General features: G+C 35.3%; 1 protein-coding gene across 1 annotated transcript in view; it reads right to left on the bottom strand.

The window, feature by feature from the left end:
• Nucleotides 1-14,467, bottom strand: part of LRMDA (leucine rich melanocyte differentiation associated) — a 677,396-nt gene that overhangs the window by 282,682 nt on the left and 380,247 nt on the right. Inside the window, exon 4 of the mRNA XM_075758625.1 lies at nt 9,218-9,349. Within this exon, the coding sequence (XP_075614740.1) occupies nt 9,218-9,349 (132 nt within the window). The remainder of the gene's footprint in view (nt 1-9,217; nt 9,350-14,467) is intronic.

Here is a 14,467-nt window from a genome sequence, read left to right as displayed (position 1 = left end):
AATATCTAACCACCTCAAGTACATGTTATTTACATTTAGTCAACCAAATGTGAAGCAGACGTTGCAAAGCAAGGGACATGCCAGACTTTTCCTGGCAGGGGGTAGAAAGGTGATTGATAATGTTCCCCATGCCTAGCTGCTTTGCAAAAAACTCCAGTCAGTCAGAGAGCCTCCTAATCATCCCAATCCCTCTGGTACTGGGAGGAAGAAATAGAAGTAGTAGAAAACTCTGCATAATATAACATTTTGCAAAAGAACAGTACACAAAAAATGTGTTTTAAAAGGTAAGAGTTATCTTATAATACTGTTCTCAAGACCAGTTAAACATGTGAAAAAGACTCTAAGACCCCCCTTCTACAACCAAGCAAAACTTAATGCTGCAAATAAACCTTTCCGTCAAGTACACCTTTCCTCTGATGCAGCGGCTTCGTAAATTGTTAACAAATGAACTGAAAATGCTCAGTACTGAAATGCTCGGACAATTTAAACGTGAATCCTCCATCTATGACTTTCAACTACATTAGAAGAAGAGAGAGAGAGTGACCCTACAAAACAGAACATGTCCTAAGACCATTTATTCAACAACAGCTACAGGTCTACGAGACTGACACATTCTCGGATGCCACCCAGCTCTCCTGGCTGCCCTTCCAGTCCTGCCTGGCATTTTGCTGGCCCCTGTCTTTCAGTGGAGGAGCAGCTATCCATCTTGCATTACTGGCAGAAAAGCTCTGATGACAACAGATTCTTTCAAATGAAGACATGTACAGAAGGAAACAATATGTCAAGAGTGAAGAAGAGTGAAGCTAAAAATGAGTAAAGACACCCACTAAGTGTAGGGTGAGAAAAGATGAATATTCAGGTGAAGAAAACATCGGTATTAGAAAATCAGCAAATGTTTAATGATGGAATGAAATATGCCATCAAAAAGCAGGCTGCAACAAAAATGACAACAGACTAAGACAGCACTGTCATCTATGCTGACTTTGGATCACAGCCCTAATGTCAGTCTCTCAATCATTTCAAAAGAGCTTAAAATTATAATAGCATTCCTTGCTACAAATGTATTTTTGTATTTTTAAGCTATCCTGACTGCACTTCAAAAAACAGAGTGAGCACCAGTACTTGCCAATGCCAAAAACAAAACCAAAAAAACGCTCCTACATAAACTAAACAGCAAACTACACCGCGAGTCACAGGTTTGGGGTTGATTTGTTTTTTAAACTTGCACTCCCTTAAGGAGAGCAAATATTAGAAAGTAAGTACCATAAAGGTTATCACACCAGTAGAACAAAGGTATGTCAGTGATTAATTCTTTTAAAAGGTGATTCAAAACACAATCACATTTATTCATATTCCTTTTTTCTGAATGTGGGATAAAAAGAATATTATATGAAAATAATATGATACCATTTCATTAAATGACTGAAGAAAAGCATCAGGCTTCCTGGGTATATTTTAGCTAGAAATATGAAGATGCAGCTTCAATCTAAATGTAACACAAGTTTGCCATAAAAAATACAGTAAAGGATTACCAAAGCCCTGGAATGAACACTTTACAATATCAATTCAACCCTTGTAAATTTAATCCAGGGTTATTTGTTGCACAAAATCTCTTTACTGTGATGTATGACTTAGTTACTAAGGTTATCACAGCAGTATCCTAAAGTTGCATAGTACATAAAACATTTCAGTTAACAATGCAGGGAGGTTAACTCCCACAGATAACCTACTATCAGAGGGTTAGACCAGATGACATGCCTCTGTCAGCTTTCAGGAGCTATTGATGGTTCAATCAGTTTGTTTTGAAGGTAAAGTACAACAAAAGGGCACTAAACTTATTCAAACTGTCAACAGGGACTATCGGGAATGTTGCTTGCAGGTAAGTAATTTTGGGTGTTTTAAGACTATTATCAAACACCAATGGCTGCAGAAAAAGACAGCTACTAATAACACAGAATGCAGCCATCATAAAATACTTTATGGCAGGTACTAGGATCCATAAATTGCATGACACACTGCATCTGTTTTAGACTTGTAAAATCACTAGTTAAGAGAACACTAATGAAGAAAGTTCCATCTAAATTTTACATTTTAAGTTTAGAAATGTTTATTTTAGGTTAGAGGCCCTGCCCCCTCCTCTTTTTTTTTTTTTTTTTTTTTAAATCATTTTGAAATTTGGCACTGCTTCATGTGCGCTGAGACTGCTGTTACTGGGTTTTAACATCTTTGCAGAGGTGTGAAAAAAGGTTATTATCTTTGGTGATGAAGATAAAGGTGAGCTCCAGAGACAGAAAAAAACCAGAGACACCAGGAAGGTGCTTAGAGATCCATTTATCACTGCCGGTAAACCGATCTAATTCATGATGGATTAAGGAAATGAACTATGTAAGCAATGTTGCATCTTCTTTTGTTCAGAATCATCTCCCCCCCCTTGACTCCCAGTGCCAAGAGTCCTGTGACAATCAGCTAATAACAGATATCTATCACACACAAACAGGAACACTCAGAGGTGGGAAAAGACCAGAGAATATCATATTTCATGTTATTTCAGTCTTAGTTAAGTGAAAATGACAATAAAGATTAACAATTCATTTACCAGTTTTGTAAGTGTTGCATGTGATTAGTATTATTTTAACAGATTTACACAGACCTGTCAAGATATTGGAAAAGAGGGACAGGCTTGAGGGGGCATTTGCAAAGAAACGCAGTGAGTTTGGGATTCAGTTGCTATTGACATTGGCAAAAGCTCAACGGGGCAAAGCCTTCCTTTGAAGAAACTTGTTGGAGTTCAGAAAGGGACAGAACAAAGACAGGTTTGAGATCAGCTATTACTATTTATTAAACAATACACAACTCAAGTTTCTATATAAAGAAATACTGTCTCCGATACTGACTCACTCTACAGACTGATTAACTGATTAACAAATCACAGACTTGTCATCTTAACTCTGCCTTACAAACACAGAAACTAAGACCTATCAGTTACCTTGCAATTATATCCTGTCTATGTTTCTAGTTCTGTGTTGTGTAACGGTCATTACTTAAAACATAGTCCTTGGGCTATTCCCTCACCTCCCAAAAAACCAGTGATGGTTCACACAATCTTAGGAGAGTGTTTCACCGGTAAAGCAAAAGGGTTCAAAGAGAATGTGTAAGTGTTCCTTCAAGGATGGTATGGAACAATGGAAAAAATCTATTTTAAACATATGCAGGAAATTTGTCAGTCCTGGTCCAAAACACATAGGTGTAAACAACTTTTATGTCAACTCCTTATTTGTTAAACAGCTACTGTGTAATTTCATTCTGATCTATTTTTTTCAGTAGCCATTTAGGTTCCGGCATAAAAATTCCTTCAGTTTTAATAAGTTTCAGTACACTACTCCCTACTACTATCAAACAGTTCTAGGAAATTTTTATTCTAGAGCTGTGAACACCATAGCATAATAAAACAAACAAACAAAAGACCACACAATATCATAGTATCTAAGGGCCTCATTTATTAGCTCCCTTGGAAAAGCAGACAAGTTGTAGAATGTGGCTGGCCTCTTGATACCAAAAGATAATGGCATCACCCATGAGACACACTAAACGAAAATCTTAAAAGTGGCAATAAATTACTTGGAGAAATAATGTTTTGGGGTGTTTGTGTTTGGGTTTTTTTCTCCTTTTATTAGAAAAAAAGTGTAGTAAATTTGTATATGTTAGGAGTTTCAAGAGAAAATAAACTCTTCTACTCAACCTTTATTGAGAGACTATGGTAAAAACTAGATTCTGTATAGTCCTTTATTTTGTACATCTATTAACAAAAACTGGAATATAAAACTGTACTATATGCATCAATATTTAAGTTTAAAACACAAAATTAATCTGGCACTGAAAAATTGAGAAATATTTGTGCAGAAGAATGCAGAAATATCTAGCTCTACTCATATCATAACTGCAACATGCTCTTTTTTTCAGAAACTGTTTAATTTTTCTGTTTTCTGTGCTATTGTATTTCCTTTCTTTGACAATCATAGAACATAAAAGTAAAATATCTATTTCAAACTTTGAAAGGCTGATTATGCTCTCAGTTACATTATTGTAAACTAGAAATAATAAATAACCTCAAATTGGCAAAGTTACATCAGCATTCAAATGGGGAGAGATGAAAACAAAAATCAGAAGGATTGAGCAAACACGTTTATGACACCAAACCAGATTATCTCCTGTAATCGTTTCTTCTGCACCATCAAAAACTTTAACCGCTACCCCCAAATCCTTACCCCACCAAACAGCATATTGCTGGTTGCAGAATTTCTGTCTGCAACAAAACTTCCTCAATACAGAGCTAAGAAGCCAGGTCATAAACTTAAACCAACATCTTCCAGAACAGAGGGCACAATGCTGGCAGAGGATCACAAAGCCTCTGTGCAACCTCGGCACTGCTTGGTGATGACCACGTAATTCTGAGGGACTCCCAAGTCACTCAGAAATCCAGACCGCCTCCTAATACTTTAACATCCTCTGCTCTACTTCAATGTAGCAAACAACTCTATGAAATAGAAAAGTGTGTCTCTATACATGTAAGAATAATTATAGTTATGTTGTGACTTACCGTGTTAGTACAGACAAATTGGGGTATTACGGACTTCAATTTATTTGGCTGAAAAAAACATTATAAAAGCCTGTGCTTGTAAATCGTTACAGTGGCTAATCTCAGATGGAAGTCGTGTGGCTGTCTGATGTCTAACAAACACAGAGGTTTTTTTCTTCCAAGTACTGTAGAAATGACAAGGCCCCATGCAAACAGTGAAGTAGCACAGATTCATAGATTATACAGGTACAAGGGAATACCCTAATCATCTCATTAAATACCTAAAAAACATATACAAAAGCACCACAGACTTCAATCCCTCCTGCTACAAGAGAGCCTCAACAGTAAGTTCACTGATTTATATTAGTATTATTTTCATTACTAAGGACTTCTAGTCTCCTATGGCTTCTTAAAGATGTATTTATATTACCATCCAAATTCAATAGGAAGATTATTTAAAATAGATGAGTAGGTTCCATCTCAATTTAAAAAAAAAAAACAAAAACCACCCAAAAACACTAAAACAAAACAAAACCACAATAAAAGAAAACAAAACTGCAAGGAAACAGAAAATGCTACAAGATGACCCAGCATTTCACAGAATCAAACCTTTGGGATGGGAATAGCTGATTTAGCTTGAAAAGTTAATCCATGCAAAATGCATGCACTTCCTTTCTTGCTCTTATATCTTAAGAGGACTTCATAAGGTTATCACCATTTGCTCCCCCACCAAAGATAGCATATCTAGTATATGTACTTTTAAGCTAATTTAAAATAAACTCAGGCATTTGTTTCCACTTGCCCTTGTTTCCATGTCAACAGCACTTAATGAATGCATCATTCCAGGAAATGTCAATAAGGAGCAAAGAAGAGTGAACAAGCACTGAAAACTTCACACATGGCATACATCTTTCACAATCATATCGCTTTAATGAAAATAGGTGAGGTCACTCTGCAGCATTTTGCAAATGCTTTGTAATACATTCTGACCCAGATGATTTTTCACAGTTCAGTAACATCGCGTTTGAAGTTTTCACTGCAAACAATACACCCACAGGGACTGACCAAGTGTGGTACAAGAGACGCAACCAGCAATTACTGTGTTGACTTCTGTTACTTTGATCTCCGGGTCATGACCTTTGCTTTCACGCAATCTTCAAAGTAGAAACTGTAGAATAGGTTATTTTAGAGGAGGCACTGTTTTGCAAGCTATTTTTCTGTGTTTCTTGCTTCCTGTTTGAGCCAAAAGCTTTTAAAACTTTCTTATCACCATTATATTTTAAATATTCTGCTTTCTGTCACCCTCACCCACAAGATATTTCTTTTTCAAAATATCACCCCTCAAATACAGGAAGCTTAAAACATAAGATAATATATAAGAACTTATAACACTACTTTTTTTTTTTTTTTTTCATGGAAAGAAACTAAAGCCATTTACAATGATGTAAAAAACCATGAGTTTTTAAAATGAAACAAAAAAGTTTGCTTATAAAAATTCCTCAGAAGGAAACTTTCCATTTTCTTTTCCTGTGCATGCAAAAATTCCAATAACAAACATAGAAATGGTTTCATCAATTTGTCCTTCTACACATTTGAAAGATAAGGAGGAATAACAGGGATGGAAAAAAAGAGGGGTTTTGTTTTTCTAAAAAAAAAAAAAAAAATCATAAAAACAGTTTTAATGAAAAACTTGGGAAAGGCTTTAGCAGTACTGAAATTCATAGAAATGGCATACCAATGGATTACTTGATGAACCAGACCATAACTTCTTGACAAACAGCAGTTTTATACATTTTCCAAGTATTTATGATAAAACTTAATTATTGTTAAAAGATGCAATATTACTTTTTATCTCTGTTACTAATATCACAGTAAATCACTGGACCTTGAGTTTTTAAAAATTTGATTTTCCACATTTTTTAGGGTTGAGATTTTGGGGGTTTTACAGACCTTTTCAGTTTGTTGGAATGAGAAGATTAAGTAAGGCTTTGATTTCTAGCACCTTTCCTCTTTCTGGTTGAGGAATTAAATAGCCTGAACTCTAATTGAACTCAGTAGGAATGAAATTAAAGCTCAATGAAAAATGAAGCTGTGGTTCCAATGGTCACTGCAAAAATTTACAAAAAGAAGTTCCTTTTCAGAACAAAACAAAACCAGCTAAAGTTTGTGATAAAGCAAAATGTTTACATAATTCAGGTTCACTGAAATGCAATCTTTTGACGATTTCTGTGTGACAAATTTTCTCAAAAAAAAAAAACTTAAAAAAAATTACTTCAAACAATCAAAAAATGCTCAAACTGGCCATACTAAATGTTTGCTTTTGAGATTCGAAGCAATACATTTGATAAAATACAAGTACTTTCTCACTCAGGAGACTTTGCTGCTGTTAAATCAGTGAGATAAATCTGTACATTTGGGTACAGAAAACAGGTGTGTCCAAGATCCTTCAGAACATGTATTCAAAACTCTGAATTAGCTATTCAGACTAAAATTTGCAGAGTACTTTTAATCAGTTCTACCACATAGGTGAACATATTCCCTTAAAGACAGAGAGACAGACAGACAGATGGATAGGTGCTTCTCAGTTTTGAGTCTAATGTTATCTGGCAAACACATTTCATATAATGTAACACATAATTACAGAAAAGGATCAGGAAGCTTTCGCTATAGCAGCAGAACCATAAATCATTCAACTAATTAGAAGTCCATTCTTCTTTCTTAAGAGCTTTAATTAACCTAGTTTATATGGAAAAAATACGCAGGTTTTTGAAAAATTGAGGGGAAAGAAAATGGAAGCAATGTTGCAGTTTCCAGCAGATACATAAATACAATCACTTCACACTTTGACATGGTGGTTTGTCACAATGTGACCTAAAACTACCTTGACCTCCTTGAAATCAACATTTTTGCATTGAAATGAAACAACAGACATGCTTGTTTTGATGTATAGCTGTGTGACATATTATAAATATTACATCACATAACCACAGAGAATGTCAATCAATAAAGAATTTTTTCAGACAGCACTAAATGAACCATGGGTTCTTGCCTCTGAATGGCTCCTTTAACGTACTACTTTTGCTTAAATGATTAATAGGAGACACACTGTCAGAAAACATACTTAAAATGAAAAACAGTAAACTGTAGAAATATCATTCATTTTTTAAGCAATTGTCTAGTGCAAATGTCACATAAATTTACATAGAGACAGGACTATTAGACACTCGTAAGCTGGATAGTAGGCACACCTTCCACTTAAGTTGTGAAAGCAATGGGAAAATATTTTATTAAATCTAGGCTGCTCTACTTGGTGAAAACCAAAATACTATAGCTAAGCTGGATTCAAAAATTGAATTATTAGAAGTTGAAAGTCTTTAAGTTAATGATAACCTAGAAATCCTTCTCAAAAATTTGTATCAAAGAAAAAAGTATACGCACACACACCCAGAACAGCTGTGCTGCTGTTTCAACCTACAGCATTTATGAGCAATAAAGTGGTGCATCGAGTTCATGCCACTTCCCACTGAACCTGCTTTTAGTCTCAGGCACTTTGCATTGTATTATACTAACTTCTACAGCAGAGTTTGGATTACACAAAGATAAAATCAGAGTTTTATTATATAACTCTGAATACCGCGGGTGATCTGCTATAAAAAGGAAGCTCAGGCTCGGCAAGGTCGGCAGCATGGTGACCAGCGCTGCTTGGCTCTGACTTGCCTCAGGACAGCCATTTTTTAGCCGATGTGAAAAATGCCAGCACACAAAGACTGAAATCTTGTATCAGATGTGAAAGAGGAAAAAGAAATCCAATTACTTTTTTTTTCTAATTTTATAATCAATATCTCTCTTGCCTAAAGGTTATAGCTATGGAAATTATGTCACTTCAGCAGACATTCCGTAAGTTTTAGATCTATACTCTCAGTTATCATCAGTCACAAGTATTTTATTTTTTAAAACATAACCCTTGTAATTTTTATCAACATTTCAGTTGGACATACAGTATTTCATGAGGCTTCAATATTAATTTTCAGATGACATTTGTGTAATCTAGCTCATTAAAATTACATTATAGAGATAGTTTCGGGTTTTTTGATTTAAATTTAAACACTAAACTGCTCCGAGTAGAGCAGCACAATACAGGAAGTGCCCTTTCTTATGTGTTCTTTAATAGTGCCTCGATAACTATGGTAGAAGAAACTTATCACCATAATTGAATGTTAGCAGAGGAGGTGGCAACTGGTCATCTGCATGTAGTGGTGTTTGCTCTTTTTTTTTTTTTTTTTTTTAAATTGACTGTCACCTTAGTGTATGTAAATGTTGCCTTAACTTAGCCTTAAAGAAGGAAAGGCCGTAAGTAGACACATACAAGCACCCACATGCAGGAAGTCCTGTGCACATTTGCTCAACTCAAACGTGTGCTGTACAGTACTGAAATATTTCTTGAAATAGGGATGCGAGAGTGAACTCTCTGAAATGGGATTACTCAAATTCCCAGGTGTTTCATAGCAGAATATGCCACAATGCTTTCAGAAGAGAGGAGATGTTTGTTTGAGGACTCAGGGTTGGGTTTAGTTCAACATTTTTCTGGTAATAAAACAAAACTGACATAACCTTATTATATCTACAAGTGAAAGCACTAACCTGTACCTCTGGTAGTCATCTTCATCCTTGTCTTTGCAGACCAGTTCATTTGGGCAGGCCATGTTTCCAAGCAAACTGAGATACTGTAGTGAGGGCACAACTTCAGCCAAATGGTCAAAAGGCTTTCTAATTCTGTTATGTGTCAAAGGTTGTGGGTTAAGGATTCAACGACATTAATGAAAAAGCATTTAGAGTTTCATCACTGCTGATTTAAACATACATTTCAATAACTGACAATCAAATTTAGTATGGCATTCGGGAAAATGTTACATTAATTGGTTCCAAGGGCAAACAGGGGATAAACTTCAGTCAGTTTTTTGGCATGGAATGAAAGAATTTGGCTGTTTTGTCATTCTTTTTTCCTCCTCTCTTCCTAGGTGGTTCACTAGAAAACATTAAAACTTTGACAAAATGATGGATGCTGTGTGGTAAAATGGCTAGCAATTGCTGAGCCATGAAACTTTTCCAGCTTGGAAACAAACAGTTAGTTTCACAGCACATTCATCACTAATATATCAGTCCACTGGAAAATGAGTTTAAAAACAAAAAAGTCAAACTACAACAACCCACTTTCACTCCCAGCATATAAATGCAACTGAGTGCCACAGCAACACATTCATAATTACTCAATTAGTATATGTGAATTAATGCTTCACTAAGTGCAACTTAAAGACTTCATTGTTACAAGTATTTTATATATGAAGCTTTAAAGTCTTGTAAAGCATAAAATTTTTCATTAAAATAGCCCTATATTTTGGTGTTCATGAGGCTTTTTAACTTAACTATATTCCTCAGAACATAAATAATGATGATAGACCTTCAATATTGTAAACTATATTAAAACAAACAAGCAAAGAAAGGTTAAATTATCTTTTAACCACTGCAATATTGGAAATCACAGTTTAGGTTTAAGCATAAAAACAATATTCAACCATTTTTGCACCCTGTTCATTGATCAAATAAAGCAAATTATTTTTGTCAAAGTGTAGTGTGACAGTCTCTAAGACTCAAACTATACATTCTTATTTACTCAATTTACATACAAAGAAAAAGGCATGATTCTCAAAAAAGATGCTATGCATATGTATGCAAAAAGTTTTCAATGTTTAAAAAATGGCTTGATTTAGACAATAGTAATAATTATTCAAAACTATTAAAGGGCATTTCGTTGCTCTGTTTTTAGCCACTCCTGCTGTTAGAGACCGCAACTATTGTTTTAAATCCTCAGTTCACTTGTGTTGCTATTATTTACACGTGATTTATGTGTTTCTGTTATCTTTGTTATTCTTAGCTGATGGAATTTATTTTATTTCTTCACCTCAATATCTTAAGGGCAACAGAAGCAATACAGAACGGAAAGAGCAGCTTCATTGTTAAAAATGTGGTCTTCCTCTTGTAAGCCTAAAATTTTATTTCCAAACACACATGAGGATCATGCTGACAATTACTGATTTTAACATATTAAAATCAAAGTATCTACACTCATAGTCAGGTGTTCCGTCCCATAAGGTCTGAGGAATCATACTCAAATATTTTGCATGAGTGAGAAAAATTATGATTTAGAATTAGTTCTAATAATTAATTAAAAAGGGAAAAATGCTAACTTTTAATTTGATAAAGCCACATTATGGAATGCTATATACCAGTAAGTAATCAACCAGACCCTAAGAAAAAATGTCTTTTTGTAGGACTGATATGAGGGATTCCCAATAAAAATTTGGTGCTAATTCTCATCTTCTCCTATCTGGACCTCTAGCTCATACACAAACTTCTTCATGGCTCTTTCAGGAAGTATGTGACTGTGATGGGAAGGTCACAAACTTTTTTTCACAATGTTCAAGTCAAAGGCTTTTTAAAAATTTCCTAAGGCTATTAAAGAAGTACATGAATCTGGCACCCTTCTTCAGCCAGGAGAAACACTTAATTTCTTGAAGGATTGCTTAAGTTGCAAAAAAGGTTCCCTGAGAGAAAATAGTTTATTATTACAAAAGACAGTTATTTCCATAACAGCAATCATACACCAGGGGGTTAGCTATATCAAGGCGTAGATTGTATCTGCATTTTTTTCCCTATTTAAAAAAAAAACCAAAACAAAACAAAAAAAACCCCCAACCAAACAAAAAACAACCAAACCTTTTAAACCTTTTTCTGTTTTCTATGGAGTAAACATACAGAATATTTACCTGGTCAATTCAGCAGAGTTTTTTCTGGGGTAGAAGCTTTTCTCCCCAACAATTTGCCTGAATGTGGGAGTATGACATGTATTCTAACTCCCATCTGACCATGCAGACTAGGGACAAATATCAAAATGCATTTAGATGTGTAATGATGAAAGCAGCCTCAGCTTAGATTTGCAAAAAGTGTAAGACTGCATCAAAGTCATATGGAAAGCAAAAGGGAGACACACTAAATTCCCTAACATTTTTGGTAAATAACAATACTTGATAATCTGCATCTCAAAACATCTAAATACCCCCAAACTAGTGTCTGGATTTCTAATATCTCATATCTAAACCCTGAGCTTTATTTTAGATGCAGAAACGTAAACCTAAAAAAAACCCTAATTTTAGATGCAGAGACCTAAGCCCCCCTAAAAATTTTCTCAGGCAAGGAGTGACCAGAATCACACACAGACTTTTTACCATGCAGTTCTGTGTGATACTCCCCAGATCTTTTTTATCATTTACCTCATTTCCCTCTACTGAGATAGATATTTAGCATCCTAGCATTATTTCCATTTCAGCTGGAACAGAAAACACATGCACAGGACAAACCCCAAGAATCAGACATCATCACCTCAAAAGTAGATCAATAATTCACAGAAAAAGGTGAAGCATTACAGGCGTAGACCCCAAAATAACAGGACACTGGAAACACTTGAGAATAAACCAGCCTGTAGCTTATGATAGTAAACTTTTTTTTTGTCCCAGAATCAGCAGTTACATCATAAATAAAATTTCTGTTCTTCAGGACTTTAGGAAATTATTTTTTTCTCATTCTTCTTAAAACAAAATGCAAGGTATTATTTTTCCAAGAAGTCCCATCCATCTGCCATCACAGTTATTCTTTACAGAGCACGAAGAAAAACAAATAAATGATATCCTGTTCAAATTCTCATGATGAAGTGTTTCTCAGAGATGAGTCATAAGTCATGGTGTGTTTCTAGTGTGCTGTTTGCTTAATTAGCATGTCATATACTTGTTTTAATCACAATACTAGAACTATACAATGCCACCAAAAGCGTAAAGTCTTTCTAAAACAATGCTAAGAATATTCAGAGGAAGAAGATCAAAAGCAAGTCTGAAATTTTATTGCCAGTTTTCCTTTTTACAGTTATTGCTGCAGCCTAAGGAGTTGCCATATTGGTACAGTCAGAGCCAAAGAGCTGCAAATCCTGCTGTGCCAATTCTAAGACTGATTTCAGCTCCATTCTCTCCAAAAAGGAAAGCCACAATTAAATCTGTGGACAGTAGTAGTTAAAAAATATTTATTTATTATATCTGTGACAACAGCCCTGAAGTGATATTTCTGAAGTCAGTGTCACTGGTCACCAGGTGAGTATGTAACAGTGATGCAAATACTTACACTATAGTCTATTGTTTAAAAACTTGTTTAAAGTGTCACTGTTATGACAATTAACGTGCCTCAGTATAGCAATTCCATTCTTGATCCAACAGTGTCATCATTACCAATCTATTAATGCCTGTCTTTCTAACAGACATTGACTAAATAAAAATTTGTAACAATAAAAATGTTAAACTCCTTCAGTTCATTAGCTCACAAGCTAAAACATCAATTATACAACAATGGTCCCCTCCAAAACCACAAACCTGGCCTCCATGAATAATTACCAGAAACATACTAGACATAGTCTAAAATTTCATCCTCATCAAAAAACTATGCTGAGTTCTTGCATCTTTTATAGTTTTAAATAGGGAAACATTACAAGACTGGGTGTCTCATACTCAGATAAGCCTCTGTTATGTTACACACTACGTATACCACAACATGCATATTACAGTAGACTGTTCACAGCATACATATGCACAGGCATACACAACCATGCCACCATATTTTCCGTTCAGGAAAAAACAAACATTACCAGCAACACTGAGACACTGGCAATAGAATTATTTGGAAAAATACAGTACTACAGTGGGTCCAGTTAAGCTGCAGAGAAATATAATTTTTGCAAGTTTCATGCAACCAAATATATCCTACAAATAAGTATGTTCTGACTTGTGTATCCTTGCTGTTACCCATACCATAGTTTTTGAGGTTCTCCAGAAGGCAAAAAGAACAAGCAAAAGCCCAAAGCAAATTACGCATCTCCCTTCTCTGGGCTAAGAATTAAGTCTCTATTACAAGCTCATAACATTTTTGTTTCCTTGTTTTGTAGAAAATCCTGTAGCCTGCATTAAAATTCTAGTGCTAGTCAGGACTATGCCCCTTACAAACCCTTTCAAAGATTAGTTGCACAGTATGCAAGACTACAACCAAGGAAGGATTGGTGATATTCAAAGTGAAATTGTCCCCAGAGGGAATATTACATTTGAAACAAGGTCAAAGTTGTAAACTCTGAGTGGAGAGTATAATGCCACTTCACCTAGTCAATTTTAAGAGAAACCTCACAAGCAGGACACAGCGATTTTGGATGCTAAGCGCTGTCCTGTGATAGCCAACTAGTAAAAAGACCATTCTGCTGTACTTCCGAGAGGTCACGTGGATTCACACAGAAACTACTGGATGATGTCTCACGTGTTCCACTATTCCAGACCTCTGTATTCTCAAGAGTCTCTTTAGCTACGTCCTTTGACTAGTCCCTCCAACATATTTCCAGGGCACAGACACTGCATGAATCCTTATAGAGAGTAATATAAGGGTCCAGCTGCTTTTAAGTACTGAGGACTGATGCCAGTCATCCCCAAACTCCATACTGTTTCCTCTCTTAACACGTATTCTTGGTTATAGACCATTATTCGTCATTGTTTCTTCAGGGATAACTGCTGGGTCAAAAACCTAATGCAGAAACACAACCTTTGCTAAACAGTTTATAAAGGAAATCATTCTATAACTCCATACAATGCTAACTGCTACGCTAACATATAACTGTCCAAACAAACCTATGCATGTTTCCTATTTCACCACTCAATAATTTTTTGCATATAGTTTGAAGTACGCAAGAGAATCTGGGATTTCTTTCTGTAACCTTTTTCTCATCCAGCAGTTCTTCTTACTAGTCACACACTC

The sequence above is a fragment of the Balearica regulorum genome, chromosome 7, assembly GCF_011004875.1.
Source record: "Balearica regulorum gibbericeps isolate bBalReg1 chromosome 7, bBalReg1.pri, whole genome shotgun sequence".
In the NCBI taxonomy this organism is placed as follows: domain Eukaryota; kingdom Metazoa; phylum Chordata; class Aves; order Gruiformes; family Gruidae; genus Balearica; species Balearica regulorum.
This window is presented reverse-complemented; position numbering and strand designations above follow the sequence as displayed.